Here is a 24,383-nt window from a genome sequence, read left to right as displayed (position 1 = left end):
AGAATGCAACGACATCAAAACTGTTGCATAAAGATAGCTCTTAAAGCTTGACTGAGGAAGGGGCTGGAGAGATGGCGCAGCGGTTAAGAGCACTGACTGCTCTTCCATTGGTCCTGAGTTCAATTCCCAGCAACCACATGGTGGCTCACAACCATCTGTAATGGGATCTGATGCCCTCTTCTGGTGTGTCTGAAGATAGCTACAGTGTACTTGTATACATAAAATAAATTAATTAATTAAAAAAAAAGAGCATGCCTGTAATCCCAGCACTCTGAGAGGCAGAGGCAGGCGGATTTCTGCGTTCGAGGCCAGACTAGTCTACAGAGTGAGTTCCAGGACAGCCAGAGCTATACAGAGAAACCCTGTCTTGAAAAAAACCAAATGCAAAAAACCAATAATAATAATAATAATAATAAAGATTGGTTGCAGAAGACAAATTTACAACTCTCTTTAGGGGAGCATCAGGTGCTGGAAGTCTCTAGCCAAACAGAGCCAAGGTCACCAGGTTAATGCCTGCTTCCAGCCTCCTTCCTTTGAAGGAACAACCTTGTATGCTTAACATTACAGATTCCCCCAGTGTTGTATCTGTATCTGTGTATCCCTCCCCCATGCCTCCTAGAGGAAAGAATTAGCATTTGTAGGAGATGGTTATATTTGGTCATTGTGCTCAGATATGATTATGGAATACACTTTTTATCCACCAGAGTGTGAATTTGTCTCAAATTTGTGTTTGGTAAAACTGAGCTGAACAATCACCACACCCTCATCATGGGTGCCAGGCCTGTTCCTGGCAACTGTTAAGGCTTCAGGGAGGAGAGTGCAAGTTCCAGTCAGGAACTTTTTCACTGCTCCCCTTGATGGGGAAAGCAGGCTTGGCAACCCCCTTTGCAGAACGAGTCTCCATTACTAGACACATTCCTCTCTAATATCTTTTACTAGATCCACTCTGCTTCTCCACATGGTTACCTCTCCACAGTGAACGCTACCAGATTTAGACCCTTGATTAAACAGTAAAAGAACCAACCAGACCCAGATAGAGCTTTGCCCAGATCTTCCAGTTAGCTGGTGACAGAGTTAAAACTCTCTTCCAGGTTTTCTCTATGTAGACTAGAGCTGGCCTTGAACTCAGAGAGCCACCTGATTCAGTCTCCTGAGTGCTGGGATTAAAGGCGTGAGCCAACTCACAGCTGGTTCGACTTTGTTTTTCCATCCAAGCAAAACCCCTTCCAGACATTAGGGCAGGCTGTCAAATACCTCAGGTATCAGCTTCTGAACTGATTTAAAAACTGAAGACTTCTTGTTCACAATGTGCTTTACCTTCTTTCTTCTCTTTTGGGGTTCCTTGGAAGGTCTCTTAACAGCTGAGATTCTAAGATCTTCACTAGCTTGTCTAGTCTTATTCTTGTAATCGCCACGTACCTGCCTAATGGTTCTCCTTTTGTTCTGAGATAGATAAGACTGTATAGGTCAGGATCACCTGAAACTCATAATCTTCCTGCCTCAGCCTCGAGGGCTAAAATTAGTTATTTGTAATTCAGGTCTCTGGCCTTCTCCCCTACAGGGAACTCTTTGCATCCTACCTCCACACAGGCGCTACTTTTCATCATATCCTCCCTTAGGCCTTCTAACTTGTGAATTCCCTACGGCCTCATTGGAGAACTTTCTTTTTTGTTGACTGTTCTTTGTACAGTTTGTCAAGTACACTGGGCTGGGCTAGGAAAACCATGCTCAACCTTCAGCCTTTGCGCCTCTTTCCTTTCGCGTGAATGAAGCACTGCTGCAACCGTCACGGGCTGCGGGCTACTCCGTTCACATGAACAAGGGGCAAAGGGACCTTTGGACGCTTTCTTCATCCAGGTTCCCGGCTCTCCCCAAAACATCACAGCCCCATGCCGCACGAGGGACTGCAACGGCGCCACCGACTGCGCACGCCCCAGTTATTGGCCCCGCCCCCGAGACCCCCCCCTCACCCCCGTGCCTGGCCGCGCCTGCGCAACCCTGCACTCTGGCTTCCGGGTGGAGAGAGCGCGATGGGGCGGCTGGTGGACGTCGCGGTGTAGCGGTGGCGAGTGGGCGTGTGCGCCGAGCGGTCGGGCGCCCGCGCTGGAGTCGCGGGGTCTCAAGGAACCGGTCCCGGGCGCAGAGAGAGCCTTCGACTGCCACCCGCATCTGCTCACTGGCATGTCGGCTAAGGCCTCTGGCCCGGCGGCGGCTGAGGCCGAATGCCTGGAGTCCCCTAGCCCCGCGGGTGTGGAGCCTGGCTCCCCCTCGTACAGTCTGAAGCCCCTGACCCCGAACAGCAAGTATGTGAAGCTGAACGTGGGCGGCTCGCTGCATTACACCACGCTGCGCACCCTCACGGGGCAGGACACCATGCTCAAGGCCATGTTCAGCGGCCGCGTGGAAGTGCTCACAGACGCCGGAGGTATGCGTGCCGCCGGTACACGTGCTGCCCTCCAGCCCCCAGTTCATTCCCGGCTCCCTAGTCCTTACCTTCCTAATTCAAAATCTCTCCTTTTCCCCAATCCTTTACTTCCAGCAGTAACATCTGCCAAGCGCTCCATTGCCGATTACCTGCTCTTCCCTTAGTTAAAAAAAAAAAAAAAAAAAAAAAAACCCAAGGAACCAGTCCTACTGCAAGCAGTACCCCTCACAAACCGTTACCACTTCCTTCCCACTGCCCAGCCTTTTGTTTGCCTCTCTGCGGTAGAACCGCCCCAGGTAGCCTCAAGAACTGAAGAATTTGGTCTGTCTCTAACACAAGTGCCTGCACTCTTATCTATGAATGCATATATGTAGAAAGAGAAGGCTGCTCTGGGTTTGCCAGGGGCCTGAGTGAAGGGCGCAGCTCTTATTGACAGGTAAACTTTAACCTCGGAGTGTTGCCTTAAATTTGGGACCCACTTATTGTAGAATAGCTTTAAAGGGAAGGGTTTGACAAAGATGAAAGCAAACACTTAGGAGGTGAAGTTCAGCTTTCAAACTGAAGATGAAAACTCATTAAGTACTGTGAAGTGTCTGTTAGTGGTAGAGAAAGTTTGGTAAAGGTATCTGATGAATCTTAGGGAGTTAACCCCGCGTCCCGCTTGGGGAAGGCATTGAGTAGGAATGACCAGAAGCAAGAAAATCTCATGTAATCAGAGTAAGTTCTTGGTATTCCAAGTAATATTCTTTCTTCTTGAGCGTTGTGAACTGGAGGGTTGAAGTGGGTGTTTTCATTAAATTAGTTAAAATTAATATAAGGAGTTAAATTTTTTAATAAGGTAATTTGGTAAGAATCTCCCCATGGTAAGCTGGGCTTGGTGGCACCTGCCTATAATGCTAACACTCAGTTTGGGCTACATAATGAGATCCTGACTTAAAAACAACTTTCCCATGGTGAGAGCCTTCTGACTGTCCAGCAGATTTGGGAGGGAGCTGTTCTGTGGCAGGTGTACGTATGATACACTGGAGATGTTTGAAACAGGTTTTGAATGTGGTAGAGGTCTGAGGCCAGTAAGTATTAGGTTTCCTTGTTGTCTTTGTTGTTGCTTCCCTGTCCCCACAGGGTTTCTCCATGTAACTTTGCTGTCCTGGAACTCACTCTGTAGACCGGGCTGGCCCTGAACTCAAGAGATCCACCTGCCTCTGCCTCCCAAATACTGAGATTAAAGGGGTGGGCCACCAGGCATATCTAGGTTTTCTTAGGACTTTGAAATCAATTTTCTAAAGATGTATTAGCCCCAATGCCCCCAGCAAGCCATCCTTCCTTTTGCCTTTTCCCACCCCACCAGGTTGGGTGCTGATTGACAGGAGTGGCCGCCACTTTGGTACAATTCTCAACTACCTGCGGGACGGGTCGGTGCCACTGCCTGAGAGTGCCAGAGAACTCGGGGAGCTGCTAGGTGAAGCCCGATACTACCTGGTCCAGGGCCTGATTGAAGACTGTCAGCTGGCGCTGCAGGTGAGCCCCCCCTCTGGGTCCCTGGACTCCTATCCAATAGATATTATAGCTATTACTGCAGAAGAGAGACAGGGCCTAGAGAGCCTGGCTTAGACTGGACAGAACCCCTAGACTTTTGGCATTTGGGGGCACAGTCCTCAGCAACATCCCTGCTGCTTAAGGCAGGGCCTCAATGCTACCTGGTGTCCAGACTGTCGCCATTAGAAATGCCTGCTCTTGGGAGGGGGGCTGAGGTGGGGGGGAGTAGGGAGCACTGAAGAAATGGCTTGGGAATTAAAGCACTGGCTGCTCTTCCAGAGGTTCTGAGTTCAATTCCCAGCAACCACATGGTGGCTCACGACCATCTATAATGCAATCCGATTTCCTCTTCTGGTGTGTGTGTGAAGACAGAGCATGCGCGCACACACACAATTATTTACATAAAATCAGAAATACCTGGTCTGTGTTTGCAGCTGTTCCTGTTCAGCTAGCACTCACCTGAGTGACCTTCCCATATAGCCTCAGGTCATTCCAAAGTCCTAAGTAGCTCTCTAGGCAGTAGGGGCTCTCAAGTTACATATTTAAGTTTTTGATTCCTCATTACATTTATGTATGTATGTATGCGCGCGCGCGTGTGTGTGTGTGTGTGTGTGTGTGTGTGTGTGTGTGTGTGTTTTCCTTTTTCACCATGTACATTCTGGAGATAGAACACTCACTGGTCATCAAGCATCAGGTTTGACCGCTGAGACATCTTACCAGCCTGCTCTCACTACATCTCAGTTTAGGCTGGAATGTAATAACCTCAATGGTTCTGGTTTTCTGCCTTGGGAGGCAGCGCACATTTGCACTCAAATGCGCATGCACAAATGCCTACCTGTCTTCCAACCCTCAGGGGTTTTTATTTTTAGATTTTTTTTCAGTGGTGAAACTCTTTTCTCAAAGTGTCATAAGGTGGAGCCGTACTCCATCAGCAGGGCTGGGGCTTCCCTGGCCTCCCCGTCTCACTGTTGTACTTCTGTGGGTTCTAGGGAACCCATCAGGATCCCCTTAGGATCCAGGCCGACTGGGCCTAGTACTCTTGAGCCAATCAGTTCCTACCTCTAGCTTTCTGTTCTCATGTTCCAAAAGATAAGTAAGAAAAATAAATACAGTGTAGTAAGTTTTAATCAACTCTTTTGTTCAGGGTCATTGTAATAACTCCGTAGTAGATTGTTTGCCAGTTGTCGTTAACTGGAGATGGACTACTTTTCTCTCAGGGAATGCTTACTGGTTTGAACTGTTTTATTGTGTTTATTCATTTAATGTGGGTGTGTGTACAGGGAGAAGGAACCATAGCCGGTATGTGAAGGTCCGAGGATAACTCTCCCTCCCAGTTCTTTACCTCCAACAGTAATCAATAATTATGCCAGATACCTTCTTCCTACCATAATATGGATTCCGGGGATTGAATTTAGGCCTACCAAGCCACCTCACTGGCCTGATTATTGGCTCTTGAAATCTGAAAAAGCAGAATTCTTTCAGACAGTATATATATTTTTCAATTTTTTTACCTGTAGCCCATAGGGAAAAAAATTAGTTTTGTCCTTATATAATTCAAGGCATTTTGTGAAAGGGTGCTGTTAATAAAATGTCCCTTAATATATCATTCCTTTGCCTCCTCCTTCCCCCTCTCTCTAATATTTGAGACCCATTATACTCATGTAGCAGTTTTAAAAATGTTGAATATATTTTTTAACATATTTTTGGGGGGAGAGTGGCGTGTGCCACACGTATTTGTGGAGGCTGGAGAACAACTTTGGAGAATGGATTCTCTTCTACCTTGTGGCACCTGGGGCGGGGGATCAAACTCAGGTGTCAGGTTCTGCCTCCTTTCCTTCTGAGCTCCTTGTCTGGCCCTGAGATAGACCTTGGGGACACAATTCTGCTTAGTTATTTTATCTTACATGTTTGAGACAGGGTCTAGGCATGTAGCCCAGGTTGGCCTTGATTTCAGCCTCTTCCTGCGACAGCCTCCTGAATGCTGGGATTACAGGTGTGCATGTCTATAGCTTTGCTCTGTAATTAAAGCTGAAATACTGTCCTTGCCTACCTGCTGAGTCTGAAGGAATTTTTCTGTTGCCTTGTTGGTACATTTTGTACCCTTGATTAACATAACAAAGATACAAAGAAACATTAGGGTTGCTTTTAAGGCCAGTGAGTTCCGTTTATCTGACTCCTGAGTATAGTGCTTCCTTCCCGTGCCCCCTCTCCCAGCTTTTTCCCACACCACCCTCTGCCCTGGCCCCCACCCCCACCCCCCACCCCAACCCTTGCAGCAGCTGCACAGTCCTCAGGGCATGCCAGAGCTTCTCTGGTCTAGGCAAATCTTTTCTCTTTCAGTTTTGTGTCTTCTCCTCCTCCCCCTATTCCCCATCCTTTGTCCATCTCCCTTGACTCTACCCTGTCTAATCCTAGTGTGCTGGTACATGTTCTTGGATTATACCTCTTCCTTGCATATATGCTTTGGTGTGTCCTTGTTTCCATCACCATTACTTAGCTGTGGGCCTTGGGGCTGTTTTCTCACTTAGCACTTCCTGCAGGGTCCAGTCACGCGGTGTGGACTGCAGCGTGGCCATGCTGTATCTTCATCTTATTCGTGCATCCTCCTGAGTTTGGAGTGTACTTTCTCCTTCCCGCTCCTGCAGTGCTGCGGCAGGCATCCTGAATGTGCACCCTCTGGTCTTATGTGAATTTCTTAACAATTATAGCTCGAGAATTACTATGCTAGTGGATACATGCCAGCCAGACTTCAGTAAATATGGTCAGATTGTTTTCTCAGACGGTTGCACTGACAGGCACTGCACAAGAAACCTCATTCCGGCATTCTCAGTAATCTTGCCATCCTCCATCTTTCTAATTTTACCATGAGGATAGGTGTGGCATGATCTCATTTGACTTCCGTGCTTCTCATTACTAACCAGGTTGAGCGTCTTTCTCATAGGTGCTCACTCGACTTCTTTAGAGTCCCTTTCTGCAACTGCTTTACATATTTTCTCCTGAGTTTCTTATGTTCTTTTTTAACAGGAGATCCTTGACTATTTTAGTTTAGTTCCTAGGAGAATTAAACCATGTTACATAAGAGCATGTATTACACATCTTCTAAGGCATGTGTTAAAAACAATTGACTTTTCCAGCCAGGTGTGGTGCTGCACACCTTTAATCCCAGCACTCCGAAGGCAGAGGCAGCAGGATTGTAAATTCAAAGCCAGCAAGAGTTCTATAGGAGCTGGGCATAGTGGCACACACCTTTAATCTCAGCCCCAGGGAGTAAGAGGTAGGCTGAACTCCTACCTAAATTTCAGGTCAGCCTGGTCTACAGAATAAGTTCCAGGATAGCCAGAGCTATACAAAGAATGCCTGCCTGCCTTCCTTCCTTCCTTCCTTCCTTCCTTCCTTCCTTCCTTCCTTCCTTCCTTCCTTCCTTCCTTCCTTCGAGAGTTACGTAAGGAAATCCCATGTCAAAAGCTCAAAATCTTCAGTTTTTCTCCTGGCTTTTGAGGATCAGGTTTAGATATTGTCAGTGTTTTCTCTTAACATATCACTTGTCTGTGGAATAGAGATGTGTATATGTGTGTTCAATATTTTTTTACATTTTATTCATATTTGTGTGGGGGAGAGTATGTGTGTCCTACAGTGGGAATGGTTGAGGTCAGAGAACAACTTGTAGCTGTCAATTCTCTCCTTTCAACATGTGTGTCCCCAGGACCAGACTCAGGTTGTTGGGCTTGGTGACATGCAGCTATGTGCTGTGCCATGTTGCTAGCCCAAGATCCTTGAATTCTTAAATTGCAAATAGCCATTTGTGTATAGGTGTTATGTCTATGTGCACATGTGTGCATATAGAAGCCAGAAGTTAACATCCAGTGTCTTCCAGTGTCATACTCCACATTGCTTTCTGGTTTGTTTGTTTGTTTATTTTGAGACAGGGTTTTACTTTATTGTACTTGCCTGGAACTTGCTGTGTAGGCCAGACTGGCCTCAGATCCACAGAGACTTGCTTTTACCTGCTAGGATTAAAGAGTACATTCAGCTTCCACCTTACTTTTTGAGACAGGCTGTCACTAAAATGGCAATTCACTGGCTTGGGTAGGCTCTGGCCAGTGAGCTCAAGGGACCCACCTGTTTCCACTTCCTCAGCGATGGGATTACGATGTAGGGCACCAGCTTTTCACGTGAATGCTAGGAATCTGAACTCAGGTCGTCCTGATTGTATGACTTTATTGACTTAACCATCTCTCCAGCCCCACCACCTATTATTTTTAGAGCAGTATTATCAGCTAGAGAAATTTAGGAAATAAATCACCAAAAAATAAAGCATCAATTTTTTTTCAGGTTTTGTGTGTGTGTGTATGTTTCTGTGTACTCACTAAAATCTGGCCATGTTGTATGTACTATTTTGTATACTTTTTTTGACATTGTTAATAATTTATATCTTTCTGTGTCAATAAAATTTTACTCTAACATGCAGGGCATATGCTCCAGTTTTTCTAGTTCTACTTGAAATGTGTTGAGTACTTCACTTAGAGTTGAGTTTCACATTGTGTCTGACTATGTTCTACAAGTGTCTTTGAATCTGAGACAGTCTGGGTTTTGTTTGTTGTTTTTTTCTTTCTTTTTTTTTTTTGTTTTGTTTTGTTTTGTTTTGTTTGGATTTGATTTTTTTCGAGACAGGGTTTCTCTGTGTAGCCTTGGCTGTCCTGGAACTCACTCTGTAGACCAGGCTGGCCTCGAACTCAGAAATCCGTCTGTCTCTGCCTCCCAGAGTGCTGGGATTACAGGCGTGCGCCACCACCGCCCTGCATTTATTGTTTTTCTTATAAAGGTTGTTAGAAGACATTCCCTGTAACCATGGTCTGCTTACCAAACTTGCCTGATTGCTCAGTTCTGATGTCATTTGGTTTAAATCCTGATATATCCGAGATTTGCTGTAAATTAGGTCATAAATTTAAAGGTTTGATTGGTTAGAGTACATTCTAGAAGGTGTACTGTATTTCATACTGTATGACATCAAGAGACCCATGATGTTGCTAATATGACTAACAATGCAGATTTGGTCCCTGAATTCAGATAATAGATTGAGTCCTTCCTGCACTGTATTTAGATTTCCTTGTTGCTAACTATAAATTTATCTGTGTGTTATTAATTTGGGCATTGTGCACGTGGCAGTTGCCAGTCACCAACACACCAATTGATAGTTCTTGCCTGAGTCAGTGATTTCATTAGGGCTATGGGATAATTACCATTTAGCATTTCTTCAGTGTTCCATGTGGTTGTTTGTAAAGCCCTGCTTTACACTATCAACTGAGTGAGTCTTGTAGTCAAGTAGCACCTTTCCCTAACAGTGTAGGTAAACATTAGTGGGGGAGGGGGTTATATATCTTTTTTACTATTCTATGTTTTTTATTAGCTTTATAATTTTATGTATAGATCTTCTTGCCTGCATTGTGCATATGTATGCTACGTGCATGCCTGGGACATCAAATCCCCTGGAACTGGTGTTATGAATGGTTGAAAGCTGACACGTGGGTGTTGGAAACCAAACCTAGATCCTCTGCAAGTGCAGCAAGTTCTCTTAACCCTTGAGCCATCTCTCCAGCCCCTCATATATGGACATTTTAATCTTAATGAAAGCAGGGTGGTGGTGGTGGTGCACGCCTGTAATCCCAGCACTCTGGGAGGCAGAGGCAGGTGGATCTCTGATTTCGAGGCCAGCCTGGTGTATAGAGTGAGTTCCAGGACATCCAGGGCTACACAGAGAAACCCTGTCTCGAAAAAACCAAATCCAAAAAACCAAAAAAACAAAAAACAAAAAAAACTTTTAATCTCAATGAAACTCACTTTTATAAATGTAAACTGTGAAGGGATTCAACTCTTCTTTTGTTCCTCATAGAGTAAGTTAGTTTCCATCTATTAAACAGTTTTTGATACCTAGTATCCAAAATGGCCACCAGTGATTCTTGCCTCCCTTAGGATTGGGCTTTCTTTCTTTCTTTCTTTCTTTCTTTCTTTCTTTCTTTCTTTCTTTCTTTCTTTCTTTCTTTCTTCCTTCCTTCCTTCCTTTCCTTCCTTTCCTTCCTTTCCTTCCTTCCTTTCCTTCCTTTCCTTCCTTTCCTTCCTTTCCTTCCTTTCCTTCCTTTCCTTCCTTTCCTTCCTTTCCTTCCTTTCTTTTTTATTTTTCGAGACAGGGTTTCTCTGTGTAGCTCTGGCTGTCCTGGAACTCACTCTGTAGACCAGGCTGGCCTTGAACTCAGAAATCCGCCTGCCTCTGCCTCTCAAGTGCTGGGATTACAGGTGTGCACCACCATACCCAACTCAGGATTGGGCTCTTATTTAGTCCCCTCCCACACTACTTAGGACTAATGTATCCCATCATATTGTAGAGATACAGAAATGGAAAGAGTTTCAAGTAGTTGCCCACTGCGAGAAGAACTTCTGATTCTTCTACCACCACCACCCCCTACCACCACCACACACCCCCACCACCACACCCCACACCCCACCACCACCGCCACCAGGATCTCAGGTATGCACTACTACTCTCAGCTCTAATGTGTGACTTTTGAAATTAGGTCATTAAAAAAAATAGTTTCCAACTTGTGGACCCTTCACTCTGGTAAGCAAGCCATTGTATGAGGAACCCAAATAGCTCTTGGGACATCTCCCTGGTAAGGAGCCTTCTGTCAACTGACTCCCAACTGTGTGGGCCAACTATCAGAAGCAGATCCTCTAGGCCTGGTCAAGTATTCAGATGATGCAAATGCACTTCTGGCCAGCATCTTCCATTGTTTATAGTGTTGAGATAAGGTCCCCGCGTATAGCCCAGTCTAGCCTTGAACTAAGGGTCTTCCTCCTTTCACTTCTTACAGACTGGGATGACGTGTGCTAGTGTGGCCATCATTTAGACTAGTTCATGAGAGCCTGTGGGCTGGGCTGAAGGTCTGACCCTCAGAAATTTAAGAAGGCAACAACAAATGACTATACAGTAGTCATTTGTATAGGCTGCTGTGTCTATAGTAATTTGTCATCGAGAGGTAACACATTGTACAATGACTTTCAGACACAACAGAACCCAAACACATACAATAGAACTCACAGAGACCATGACTAGTACACACCCAAACCAGACAAAAGCTAGGCACTAAGAAGGGGAAATGGATGCAAAGACCCATCCCTAAGAAGAACCCATTTGCAGTGGATATCTTCTGGGAAAGGGAATATCCATGTTCTTCAATGGAGTATCACTATAGCAACCATTTCAAGGTGTCCAGGAGTGGGTAGCCAGCACAAAATATATTCCATACCTTTTAGTTTGGTATTCTCTGTCTTCCTGATTTTCTTATCTCTTTGTTTGTATTCAGACTGGGTCTCACTATGTATCATGGCTATCCTGGAATTCCCTTTGTAGACCTCAAAGTTACGGGGATCTATTGCTTCTGTTTCCCAAAGTGCTTGGGTTAAAGGCATGCACAGTCACCACCCAGCTTGGTTTTCTTTTCTTTTTCTTTTTTAATTTATTTACTTTTATTTTATGTGCATTGGTGTTCTGCCTGCATGCATGAGACTGTCAGATCTTGGAGTTACAGACAGCTGTGAGCTGCCATGTGGTTGCTGGGATTTGAACAGGTCCTCTGGAAGAGCATTCTTTCATTCCCCTTAACTGCTGAGCCATCCCTCCAGCGCACCTTCCTCTTGAGAGAGGGAGGGAGAGGAGGAGGAAGAGAGAGAGGGGGGGGAAGAGAGAGAAAGAGAGAGAGAGAGAACACTGAATTTGGGTGGGAAGGGAGGTGGACCTGGGGAGGATAAAGAATATGATCAAAAAAAGATTTAATAAGCAGGGTGGTGGTGGTACATGCCTTTAATCTCAGCACTTGGGAGACAGAGGCAGGTGGATTTGAGTTTGAGGCCAGACTGATCTACAGAGTGAGTTCCAGGATAGCCAGAGCTACATAGAAAGACTGTCTCAAAAACAAAGCAAAACAAAACAAAACAAACAAAACCCAGAAGAGATTTAATACATTAAAAAGAAAGGTAACAAATTGTGATTCTAGTGTGTGGGCTTTTCTATGCAAAACCTATTTCTATGCAAAACCTTTATAGAAAATGTCACGTCTTTAATCCTTTAAGCACTCATGAGGTAGAACAGGCAGACCTCTGTGAGCTCCATGCCAGCCTGGTTGGTCTACAGAGGGAGTTCCACAGTCAGAGCCTCGAGGTTTCTTGTACTGGCAGAGGAGAGGGAAAGCTAAAGAAGCAAGCAGCAGAACAACAAAGCCAGGAAGTATTTGTGCATTCCCAAGCTTTCCAGATAGTACATACAATTAACAAATGGCTTCCATGCAAAGATTAAATACAGAACATTCCCAGGAGAATATAAAGATAATTTAAGAATGTGATTGTAAAGTCCTTTGTTTAGACCCCAGAAGTCCCCAGAGATGGCCAGAGAATCATCCAGTTATATACTAGCCTTTTGGTTTTTAGGCAGGCTTCCTTTGTAAGCATAAGTCTCATCCTTCTATGAACTTGATTACAGGAATGTGCTATACATTTACCCAAATAACAGCTCTTCTAAGAGGCTAACATTGCACCGTTCTGGTGGTACACTCTAATCCCAGTACTCAGAGGCAGGGCTCTCACAGAGACCCAGTCTACTAAAAATAAAAGTTTAAGGGCTGGAGAGCTGGCTCAGTGGTTAAGAGGTCCTGAGTTCAATTCCCACCACATGGTGGCTCACAACCGTCTGTAATGGATCTGATGCCCTCTTCTGATGTGTCTGAAGACAGCTATGGTAAACTCATGTACATACAATAAATAAGTCTTTAAAAAAATAAAAGTTTTAAAAAGGCAACTTAAGATGTGACCTCTCAGCAGCTTGTTTCCAAGCCTAAAGCAGTCAAAAGCTCTTTTCAAAGAGGCTATAGGTGTGTGTGTGTGTTTTTCTCTTACTACATGAACCCTAAGCTTAGACAACAATAAGCATTTATGACATTAGCAGGGACTTGAAGGATCAGCTATAACTGAAGCACAAGAAGGCTTTGTTTTTTTGTTTTTTGTTTGTTTGTTTGTTTGTTTGGTTGGTTTTTTAAGACAGGGTTTCTCTGTATAGCCCTGGCTGTCCTGAACTCACTTTGTAGACCAGGCTGGCCTCGAACTCAGAAATCCCCCTGCCTCTGCCTACGCCACCACCGCCCGCCTAACAAGAGGGCTTTGGACAGTGAAATTCTTGCACTTGGGAAGCAGGTTGAGGAAGCCAGGATTATGAATATATCCTGGGGGTGGAGCAAATGATGCTTCTGGACGCCGGAGCTCCTGTGTGAATCATACATGGTCAGGGAGGGCAAAGGAAGGTGTCCAGTGAGCTGCAGACTTTAGACTTTAGGAGAAAAGACTTCTACGTGCCTCCTCTTGTCTTTGCCCTCCCTACCTTTTGAACAAGAGCATCCTAAGTGGTTGTGTGGAAGAGGCATTGCCTGTACTTCATCATGCCTGTAGTTTCCTGCCTCTTCAGCTAGGAAAAAAAAGTCCCTTCATGAGCAGCAGTTGATGAACTGTACCCAGATGGCCTCATCCCATCCTGAACCTGGTTCAGATTTTCTGTGCTTTGAGCTGCCAATGTAATGGTGAGATGTGGACAGTCTTGGGAGCAATGAATTAATGGAGCCAACCTTGAGACAGCTCCCAGTGACTTAAGGCAGATGAAGCTAGTCACAGCTGTCTGTTGTCCATCTTTTGCATTATTTTCTCTGGAGAAAATAACTGTTATAAAGACACTCAAGCAGACCTACAGAGAGGTATAGGTGACAAAAGGTGACAGAGGTTAAATCCCTCATGCACCAGCCATATGAGCATAGCAGCCATCCATGTTTCTTAGAAAGTGATCCCGAAGAAGCAGCCTTGCTCTCAGAGGCTGTAGCCCTGCTGTGAATGCCTTCATGGGTCAGGGAGCCTGGGCCGCAGGACCTGGGCTGCTCACAAAGCTTCCTGGCCCACAGGAGAAGGAAGCCATAAATAGAAGCTCTGGCATTTGGGGCCATTCGTTACACAGCATAGATAACCAGTATTCACTCTGCTTCCTGCGCTTACTCCTCCGTTCTCTGATGGCCACACCCTTTTGTTTCTGGTTTCTGTCTACTTTCTTTTGTCTCTATCAAAACTTCAGTTTCCAGGATTTTGCCTTTGTAGTGTATCTTTATGTCTTACAAACTCACAAATTTGCAGTAATTGAAGACTTCTGTGCTTCCATTGATTTGTTTGTTTGTTTTTGTTTTGAGGCAGTTTTATTAAGTACCCTAAGCTACTTTCAAACTTGATGACCACTGGCCTCTGCCTCCCAAGTGCTTCCATTACAGGTGTACACATTCCTGGCTTTCTGTTGTTTTTATTTTGAGACAATCTTGATGCAGAGTCCTGTACAGCCTCAGATTCTATATAGACCAAGCCAGCCCTGCGCTCGTGGCCCTGCTTAGCCAGCATCTGTCTCCTGGGGTTATGGGTAAACTTATTTTTTCCTCTGTACTTTCTTTGAGAGTTAGGTCTAGGCTGTTCTCACAGTCCCAAGTTTAAGCAGCCCTCCCACCTCAGCCTCTAGTAGCTAGGCCTTAGGGTACCAGCTCCCATGCCTGGACTTCCATTTAAATTTTATATGTATATCTAAACATACAGAAACACACACATACACACAAAAACCTCTTAGCTGGGCATTATGGCTCACACCTGTAATCCTAGTACTTGGTTGGAAATCAGAGGCAGGTGGATCTCTAAGTTTGAGGCTAGCCTGGTCTACAGAGTGAGTTCTAGGACAGCCCAGGCTACATGGAGAAACCCTATATATCTTAAAAAACTAAATAATATCTTAATTTCTGAAATTTGTCTCAGAATTGTACCTTTAGAGACAGACATGTCTTTTTTGGTTTTTTGAGACAGGGTTTCTCTGTATAGCCCTGGCTGTCCTGGAACTCACTCTGTAGATCATGCTGGCCTCGAACTCAGAAATCCGCCTGCCTCTGCCTTCCAAGTGCTGGAATTAAAGGCGTGCACCACCACCGCCGGCTCAGACATGAATCTAATATGTCTCTAAAGGTACATTTCAACATTTGGGAAGCTGAGACAGGAGGATTGCTTTTTCTTTGTTTTTGAGACAGATCTCACTATGTAGATCAGGCTGGTCTCAAATTCTTGGAGCTCTGATCCTAAGTGCTGGGCAGCTGAGGCAAGAGACTGCAAATTCAAGCAATTTAGTAAGGCTGTCTTGGTATTTAAAATGTTTAATTTAAAAAAAAATGGTGAGGTGTATTAAGTCAGTGGTAGAGTACTTGCTTGGTATACCCTCATGGTTCTGGGTTCATCCCCCAGCACTCCAAAGATAAGCAACCTCACTGTACCCAGTCATTCAGCACCTGTATACTGACCATTACCTGTACAGTCCTCAGGAAGTACATGTCAGAAACAGACATAGACTTAATTAAGTGCTGTGAGGAAAAGGAACCAATACTCGGAACCTAAGGAAGCTATGTGACTGCACAGGAGTGGAGCTGTCCTGTGGGGTCAGCATGCTGCACACAGCTCAATGAAGCACACCCTGGAGGCTGGCAGGCTGACCCGTGCAGTCAGGGAGCACAGCCGGGTGCCCACAGAACAGCAGGTTGGTGGGAAGGTAGCATTGTGGGGAGGGCACTAGCTAGACCCAGCCTCTAGTGGCTGGGCCTTTGGGGACCTGCTGCCATGCTTGGCCTTTCATCTTAATTTTACATACACACAAACACACGAAAAATAAACCTCTTAGCTGGGCATGCTAAATTATATACTAGCAGTAGCACTGCACAACACTGCCAGAGTGGTGTGGGGTGGTCACATCCTAGTGAGCCTTGGGGACATGGAAGAGAATTTCCAACTCCCAAGCAGCGTCACGGCCTTTATTTAAGTAGCATGAGTGAACACCAGTCGGACTGCTAATCAGCTTCCACTTCCTCCCCAGCAAAGAAGGGAGAAGCTGTCACCGCTCTGCCTCATCCCCACAGTGACATCACCCCGGGAGGAGCAGCAGCTCTTGGCTAGCACCTCCAAGGTGAGGCCCTGGAGACCAGGGTTGGACGGTGGTCGTGAGGGTTGTGATGGCTGTGACGGTTGTGATGCTGCTGGTCTCTCCCTGATTCTGATTACATCCTTCTGCTTCCCCTACAGCCTGTGGTAAAGCTTCTGCACAACCGCAGTAACAACAAGTACTCCTATACCAGGTGAGCACTGTGGGCCAAAGACGTGTCTGTGGATTCACACTCCGCAGAATCCTAGGTTTAGCACAGCTCTGCTGTCCCATGGAGGACTCTGGTCATATGGAGAGACTACAGAATGCCTGCCCACCTTTCATCAGTAAATGAGGATCAAGCCAAGCCTGTGATAATGCTTAGCATAGGTTAGTTCCTTATCTCCCAACAGGATTGGTCTCAGTGTTGTTGACTTATCCACACTCCAGTGGTCTGAGGATGTGATGGTCTCCATCTGGAGATGATACTGTGGCACCAGAGGATAAAATAACGTGCCTAATGTTGCTTAGTTAAAATGTGGCAGTGCTGGGGTGCCTCTGCGCTGGGCAGCGTTTTGCCCTGCAATGCTCCCCTTCTGAGGTCTACACAGTCAGAAGTGCCCTGCTGCACAGGACTGGAGTACAGGGAGTGTGGGCCCTGAGGTGGGGTGGAGGGGAGGAAGACAGTCACCTAAGGCCTGCTGGCCCCTGCTTCTCAGCACTTCAGATGACAACTTACTGAAGAACATCGAGCTGTTTGACAAACTAGCCCTGCGCTTCCATGGGCGGCTGCTCTTCCTCAAGGATGTCCTGGGGGACGAGATTTGCTGCTGGTCTTTCTACGGGCAGGGCCGAAAAATCGCCGAGGTGTGCTGCACCTCCATAGTCTATGCTACGGAGAAGAAGCAGACCAAGGTCAGAGGGGACCAGGGAGGGGCGGGAGGCTGGCAGGGACCCTGGACAGAGGTCGATCACATGCTGGCAAAGGAAAGCTCTTTGATGGTTATCAGGGACAAGAGTTCTAGTTCATGGCTATGTAGTTTGGGAAGGTCGCCTCATTACCTATTAGATTAGAGAAGATTCTGTTTTCCTTTTCTTTGTTTGGGATGCTGGAGATAAACTGGTCTGCAGGCCTTGTGAAGAGCATGGTTTACTTGTTTGTGGCTTTTTAAAAAAGCTGTGTTTATTTTATGTGTCTATGTGTTTTGCCTGCATGCACATAAATATATCACATATGTGCTGGTACCTGTGGAGGGCAGAAGAGGGCGTCAGATCCCTTGGAACTACTTGTGAGCAACCATGTGGATGCTGGGAAATGAACCTGAGTCCTCTGCCAGAGCAGCCAGTGCTCTTAACCACTGAGGCAACTGGCCAGCCTTAAAGCAGGATTCCTTTTTTTTTGTTGTTTTTGTTTTTTTGTTTTGTTTTGTTTTGTTTTTTGGTTTTTTTTTTTTTTAAGATTTATTTATTTATTATATGTAAGTACACTGTAGCTGTCTTCAGACACACCGGAAGAGGACATTAGATCTCGTTACAGATGGTTGTGAACCACCATGTGGTTGCTGGGATTTGAACTCAGGACCTTCGGGAGAGCAGTCAGTGCTCTTAACCGCTGAGCCACCTATCCAGCCCTGTTTTTTGGTTTTTTAAGACAGGGTTTCTCTGTGTAGCCCTGACAATCCTGGAACTCACTCTGTAGACCAGGCTGGCCTCGAACTCAGAAATCTGCCTGCCTCTGCTTCCAAAGTGCTGGGATTACAGGCGTGCGCCACCACTGCCCGCTTAAAGCAGGATTCTAATGTAGGCAGTGGAGAGGGTCAAAGCTGTTTGAGGTTCCCAGAATAACATTCAGGTTTGGAAACATGTATGTGTTTCTCTGCATGGAAGATCCATGGAGCTGGGTCCAGTGTGCATGTGATCCCAGCACTCAGCAGCCTGAAGAGAGAGGAGTATGAGTTTAAGGACATCCCGGGCTACATAGTAAGATCCTGTCTCAAAAACTATCCCCCCAAAAAGGTTCATGGTTCACTTTAGAACCCCAAAAGGCCCATTACCAAGAACGAGTTTTGTTTTTGCAGTATTGCAGAAGGAACTCAGGACCTCAGGAAGCTAAGCTAGTGCTGTTCCATTGAGCCACTTCCCCAGCCCTTTGTTATTTCATTTTGTTTTGAGACAGTCTTATGCTGCACAGGCTGGCCTTGAACTTGCAACCCTTCAGCATCAGCTTTGACTGCCAGAATTATATACCTCCAAGGACAAGATATGCATGGTGGCCCATGCCTTCAGTTTCAGCACTCTGAAGCAGTTTTGGACCTGCCAGGGCAGCATAGTAAAATTCTGTCATTAAAAGAAAAAACCTCAGGACCTTCTGAGTATATGCTGTGAATATGATAGCATCAGTGAACATTCACAGTACCAGGGCTGGAGAGATGGCACAGTTGTTAAACACACTAGCTGCTCTTAAGGATTACATGGGTGTGGTTCCCAGCACACACCTGGAGGTTCATAACTCCAGTTCCAGGGGATCTAGCACTCTCTGGCCCCTGGGGGCACCGCATACAGGTGATGCACAGACAACATGGAGACAAAACACCCACACATATAAAAATTAATTAGCTAAAATTTAAAACTCAATATCCAATCTGTGTTAGGCACTGCTCTAGACTCCACACCACAGGCACAGCATGTTGAAGAGAGTGTGAGTCTTCCCTGGTGGTGTACAATAAGCAGTCTTTCCCTGCTGTCTGTCAGCTAAGGAACTTGTGCTTTCAGACCCAAGCCAAGCATCATTTCTCTTTGGACATATTTGCTCATGAAATTTCAGTGCAGCTACTCCAGACAAAGTTGTAAAGCTCCCTTTTTAGCTACACACAGTGCTATAGTCCTGGGTAGAACTGTGGCTGCAGAGCAGTACTGTAACCTCTTCCTGTCCAATGTCCCCTAACTAATATTGGCCTGATGCTTGTCACCTGGTGGACGGACTAAGAAACATTGATCAAAGGCATGGTGGGTGCCTCATCTTCACAAAGGGTTTTTCCCCCTGCAATTAGGAAGACAGGAAGAGGTAGTGTAAGAGGAGGGTGTGATGGTGTATACCTGTAATCATACGTAACTGGGAGACAGTCACACTCAGTTGTATTGGCTGACCTTATACAGGAGGATTGCATGTTCAAGGCCATCTTGGGCAACCTAGTGAGACTGTCTTAAAATAATTCAGTAATAAACAATTTAGAGAATGGGTGTAGCTCAGCCGTAGAACTGGCCCAGCGTGCATGAGACTCTGTGTTCATCCTGTCTTTTTGCAAACTGCCCCTTTTCCTGCTTCTTTTCCATATGTTTGTCGTCTTCATTCTGTCTTGGCATTTGAGACACATTCCTGTCTTGCTGCCACTCCTCATGTTGCTTTCTCTAGCTATCTGCCTCCCCCTTGAGTTGGTCAAACACCACATTCCCAGCAAGGCGTGTTTGAGTTCCCTACTGAAAGATGAAACTCTCTTGGGAAAGGCCATTCAGGTCCCCCTTTTCAGCTTTCTGAATAAAATGTCATCATTTGACTTAATATATCTCTTAGGAAGAATGTGTCTGTGTTCTCCCCCTAGACTTCCGACATGCGGGGGGCAAGCATTTGTTTATAATACTACATTCCTGATGCATGGAACAACCCAGGGATAGTGGCAGGTATTCAGGACTTATTAAATGAAAAGCATTCCAAGAGTCTGGGCAGTGAAGGAAAGAAAAGAACCCTAAGTGCCTCAGGGCTTGGAGGAGAGCCGACAGAGGGGCCACTGGGGAAGCGCTGGGGACTGGGCCGGGGTAGGAGCTGTGGGTTGCTGGCCTTTTGCAGGTGGAATTCCCTGAGGCTCGGATCTTCGAGGAGACACTGAACATCTTAATTTATGAGAATTCCCGAGGCCCAGATCTGGCTCTCCTGGAGGCCACAGGGGGTGCAGCTGGCGGTGGTGGGGCAGGCCGAGGGGATGATGAAGAGAACCGAGAGCATCGTGTACGGAGGATTCATGTCCGCCGCCATATCACCCATGACGAGCGTCCTCACGGCCAGCAGATTGTCTTCAAGGACTGACCGCATCTCCCCTGCCTCCCTCTTGCTTCTGGGACCTAGTCCCTCTGTCCCTTTGCCCCGGCTCTGCTGGCCAAGTCGTGGGTCCTCCCTCTGTCCCCTCATTGCATTTGCATGCTATCTATGTTCAGTGAGCCCTTTCCTCCCAGCCATCCCCACTCACTGCTAACTACACGGTACATTCCAGCATTTCCCTCTGGTGGGCTCTTCAGAAAGCCAGTGACCACCCCTCCCCCATAGCCTAGTTCTGCCATCTTTCTTTGTTTTTTTTCTGCCATTTTTCTCTTACCATCTAGTTTAGAATGACACAGGATTCCCTTTCCACTTTAATACATTGAACATACATGTAGAAAGGACAGTACCATCAACCACACTCCAAGCTGCTTTCTGCCATTGCGACAGTCTTTGCCCCTCCTGCCTCACCATTCGCCCTACCTCCTTAACTTTGTACTAGGCTGGCCTGGACCTGATCCAGCTCGGCTATCTTGATCTGTTTCATATTATTTATTATTTTAATTTTCTATTAAATTATTGGAATAAAGTTGAGCAGAAGGTCTGCTGCTGACCCGGATGAAGGATGCAGAGACAACTTGTATTAAGACGCCGGGCTGTTCATGTGGGAGAAACATGAGCCCCTTGCCCCAAGCCCTAGCCTGGGATTGTAACTGGGAAGGAAAGAGTCAGGACTTAGGAGAGGATTGAGAATTTGTATTCAGTGCTGGCTGAGTAAGTCACACCTTCCTGCCTCTCTGGAAAAAAAGGTCTGACCGCCCACCACTCAAGCTGTCCTTGAGTGCAGCATCGCTCCAGCTCAGGTGCCGGCTTCTTTCAAGGGTCTGGTGCGAAGACAAAGTCAAGAGCTTGGCGTTCAGCCCCAGCCACGTTAGGGTGCCAGAGGTCCACAATGAAGACCACTCGAGGCCCATCTTCAGGGGATCCTAGGGCACACAGGGATGGAGACAGCAGCTGATACAAGAACTTCTGTGCTAGGATTCATATACACTGAGGAAAGCCACAGTCAGTACCAGGCCCTCACCAGTGCATTTGTTCATTTAAGCCAGGGTTTCATCATGTAACCCAGCCCTTAAACTCACCATCCTCCTGCCTCAGCCTCCTAAATGTCACCATACCTGGCATTTATAGTGATAACTATGTGCCGAGAATGGGTACATTTTATGCCAACTGACAGACATGATTAAGAAAATGCCTGAGGTCCCACAGCAAGAGGACAGAGGTGCACATACTCTAGCTTATGGCCCTAGCTCATATGCAGTCACCGGTAAAGAAGGCAGATGCCCCACAGGTGAGGAGCTGTGACTTGCCCAAGGCTGTGCTGCTGAGAGAAGATGGGCTGGAATCCCTCAGCTCTTTGGCCCCCTGGCCCACCAGAATGTGAGTCCGGTTACCATTGTGAGCCACTGTGTGCAGGAAGGAGTCGTCCACCAGGAGGCAGTGCCCTTCAGCCCAGCACTGGGGCTCACCACCAACGACCAGCTCACAACCAGGAGGGATCTTCAGGCCTGTGAAGAGAGAGAGGGCATCCACCATTCCTGCCTGTGTTCAGGGGCCTGCCCACTCGGGGAGGGGCGTGGGCTCACAGGCCAGATTCTGTGGTCTTCTCAAAGATGGCTGGAGTACATTCACCACACAGTATAGTCTGAAGGATGCTAAGACACTGGGAAGTACTGCTATGGGAAGCATATCTGTCATTTGGAAAAGAGTTCCCCTGAACGATCTCCTCCTGGACTTTCTGTCAGTTCAGTTCCAGAATGTACTGTGTACTGGGCACTTCTCCTATGAGGCAAGACTAATGGCTCCAGTCTGACCCCAGGACCTTAGTGCTGAAAAACAGCCAACTCTGATGGCAAATAAGACATTCCAGAAAGTAGCATCTGGAAAAGTCCTTAAGGCTGGGTAGTTTTCTCAGTGTTACTGAGGTTAAATGTCCAACCCGTGCATGGCGTCTGCAGGAAGCAGCTGCTCCGTAGGAGCTTCCCGTCATGCCCCTGGGCGTCACGTGGCACGAAGCCGGAGGAAGGCAGGTCTGGTAGGAAAAGCCGTGTGCCCCAAAGCATAAGACACTTCCAACTGGCAGCACAGAGATTTAGGGTAAGCTGAAGACATAATATTTACTTTTCTGGTTTTCTTCCAATGTTTAGAACATAAGAAAGAAAAACCCAGGGGGCTAGGGAGATGGCTCAGCGGTTAAGAACACTGACCGCGCTTCCAGAGGTTCTGAGTTCAAATCCCAGCAACCACATGGTGGCTCACAACCATCTGTAATGAGATCCGATGCCCTCTTCTGGTGTGTCTGAAAACAGAAAATCTCAGATTGGTGTTATTGAACACCCCACTAACATTGCTACTCATCAGTGAAAAGACCTAAATAAAGTAGGCCACCTCCTGTGCGCGCCTTCAGTCCCAGCATTCAGGAGGTAGAGGGAGGCAGATTTCAGTTTGAGGCCAGTTGGTCTGTATTTAGAGTTCCAGGCCAGGACTACATAGTGAGACGTAGATTATCTCACTATACTCCCTAGACTAAATAAAAGAGAAATAAGACCCAGGCTTGCCTCACATTTGGGATCCTTGCCTCAGTCTCCCAGGTGCTGAGATTATAGGCATGCAAGACCGTGCCTTGCTGAGGGCTATCTTTTTTTTACAATTTAAATGTGATTTTCTGAGTATTTTTCTCTTCAGGGCAAGTAACAGTGACCACTTACAGTTCATTGAGGATTTCTTTTAAATTAAAAGAGGGGAGGGTGATTGGAGAGAGAGAGTCAATGTGGAACACTGGATAGTTTGCATGAAAGCGGAACTCAGGAGATCTGGTTGGGGAAGATTCTGAGAGGCATGATGGGAACCATGGTGCAAAAAGACCCAATGGCAGAGAAGAGGTGGTGAAGTAGGAAATACGGAGGGTTTATACTCACCCAGATGGCATCTAACCCGAGCATTGGTGGGTCCACAGCGGCCCTCGAGCCGGGCCCCAGGCAGTAGAACGGAAAAGCCAGCATTGCCGAAGGTATTGGCACTCATGAAACTCCGCAGCCCCCTCAGTGCCCGATAGGCTCCTGGGCACCGCCGGCAGTTGCTGGGTTGGCACCGGCCTGCTTGGTACAGCAGGAGCTGGTAGCACCCAGGGGCCACGGGTGGGGACCAGCCCCGAGGCAGAGGGGTAGTTCCTGAGAAGTCCCAGCTCACAGCCCCGAAGTCCCGCAAAATGGCGGGGAAGCTGCTCTGTAGGAGCTCCACATCGTGCCTCTGGGCATCCCGTGGCACAAAGGGGGACGAAGGCAGGTCTGGTAGGAAAAGTAAGCCAGGGCGCTGAATGCCCATGACCCCTGTCCCTCCTGTGAGGCCAGAGCCTCCCTGAGCTGCCCGCCTCACTCTGCCCATCCCAGCCCAGGAGTAACGCCTTGCATAGGCCCGAAGCCGCCTGCTCACTAGACCTTCTGCCCTGAGTCCTTCCCCGGGACCCCCAGGGCCCCTCGGGCCCGTCTGAGAACACACATCGGGCATACCACTAACACCCCCGGCTCGGCTCCCAGCCCCCAGGGCCTGCATGTCTTCGGAGCCCAGGCGGTAGCAGTACCAAAGGAACAGAGAGGTGAGGGCTCCGAGGAGCACCGTAAGAGCTGAGGAGCAGAGGGGCAGTGGCCATGGAAACAGGACAGGCAAGGAGGCCCTGGCTAAGAGGCAAGCTGCATCTGGCAGACCCCAGCTCCCTGGTCCCCCCAGTTCTCCACCTGACCCCTCGATGACTGCCTCCTGATTCCCTCCCTTCCACATCCCCACTCCTGTTCCCTCCTCCTACTGCCCCCCCAACAGACCTTTCCCTCACTTCCCTCAATCTCTTTCTCTCCTCCCTTCTCTGTCTCCACTCTGAGATCGCTCTAGTCCTCAGTCTTCCTTCCGTAGCCCCCCTCTCGTTCTCCTTCCCGCAGTCTCCTCTTCCTTTCCTCTCTCTCTCCACCCTCAGTCTCCCAGTCTCGGCTCGTTTCTCCTCCCTCCACTCCAGCCCCCCTTTCCTTATCTACCCCTTCTTGTCTTCTTAGCTTCCCCTGACGACAGCGGGCCCTACTCCACCTGGCCCGCAGCCCACTCTATAGCGGCCCTTTCTCTTTCCTCTCTCCTTGACCTGTCTTCTCCCTCGACCGGGTCGGGTCCGTCCTCTCCGATTCCCGACCTCCTACACACCCCTTCTTGGGCGCCCACTCACCCTGACGTCACTCCTTCCCGCAGCCCTCTCTGCTTAGCTACCCAGGACCCCTCCCAGAGGCAGTCGCAGCCCAGCCCTGCAAGGGGAATGGAGGTGGGGAAGACCTCTC

General features: G+C 47.3%; 2 protein-coding genes across 2 annotated transcripts; one reads left to right on the top strand and one right to left on the bottom strand.

Annotated features, from left to right (window-relative positions):
* The first annotated feature begins 2,009 nt into the window (after positions 1 to 2,009).
* Kctd13 (potassium channel tetramerization domain containing 13) lies at positions 2,010 to 20,626 on the top strand. The gene is made up of 6 exons (XM_052198782.1): positions 2,010 to 2,425; positions 3,774 to 3,943; positions 15,933 to 16,022; positions 16,139 to 16,191; positions 16,697 to 16,892; positions 19,822 to 20,626. Exons 1-6 carry the CDS (start codon positions 2,182 to 2,184, stop codon positions 20,056 to 20,058), a joined length of 990 nt encoding a protein of 329 aa, XP_052054742.1. The 5' UTR covers positions 2,010 to 2,181; the 3' UTR covers positions 20,059 to 20,626.
* A 216-nt stretch (positions 20,627 to 20,842) lies between these two features.
* Asphd1 (aspartate beta-hydroxylase domain containing 1) lies at positions 20,843 to 23,844 on the bottom strand. Its single transcript, XM_052174744.1, has 3 exons — positions 22,986 to 23,844; positions 21,462 to 21,575; positions 20,843 to 20,993 (listed from the first exon to the last, which is right to left on the bottom strand). Exons 1-3 carry the CDS (start codon positions 23,842 to 23,844, stop codon positions 20,884 to 20,886), a joined length of 1,083 nt encoding a protein of 360 aa, XP_052030704.1. The 3' UTR covers positions 20,843 to 20,883.
* Between the last annotated feature and the right edge of the window lie 539 nt (positions 23,845 to 24,383).

The sequence above is a fragment of the Apodemus sylvaticus genome, chromosome 1, assembly GCF_947179515.1.
Source record: "Apodemus sylvaticus chromosome 1, mApoSyl1.1, whole genome shotgun sequence".
NCBI classification, from domain to species: domain Eukaryota; kingdom Metazoa; phylum Chordata; class Mammalia; order Rodentia; family Muridae; genus Apodemus; species Apodemus sylvaticus.
The sequence above is the reverse complement of the archived record's forward strand: the minus strand, read 5'-3'. Positions and strand labels throughout refer to the sequence as shown.

What these genes read in the sequence shown, in the direction of transcription:
- Kctd13 (XM_052198782.1), top strand. Translation starts at nt 2,182, where the DNA reads ATGTCGGCTAAGGCCTCTGGCCCGGCGGCGGCTGAGGCCGAATGCCTG. An exon ending in AGTGCTCACAGACGCCGGAG is followed by an intron (nt 2,426 to 3,773) that starts GTATGCGTGCCG and finishes CCACCCCACCAG; the next exon opens with GTTGGGTGCTGATTGACAGG. An exon ending in CGGAGAAGAAGCAGACCAAG is followed by an intron (nt 16,893 to 19,821) that starts GTCAGAGGGGAC and finishes GGCCTTTTGCAG; the next exon opens with GTGGAATTCCCTGAGGCTCG.
- Asphd1 (XM_052174744.1), bottom strand. Translation starts at nt 23,844, where the DNA reads ATGTGGAAGGGAGGGAATCAGGAGGCAGTCATCGAGGGGTCAGGTGGA. An exon ending in TCGGGTTAGATGCCATCTGG is followed by an intron (nt 21,576 to 22,985) that starts GTGAGTATAAAC and finishes CTCTCTTCACAG; the next exon opens with GCCTGAAGATCCCTCCTGGT. An exon ending in GCACACAGTGGCTCACAATG is followed by an intron (nt 20,994 to 21,461) that starts GTAACCGGACTC and finishes TGTGTGCCCTAG; the next exon opens with GATCCCCTGAAGATGGGCCT.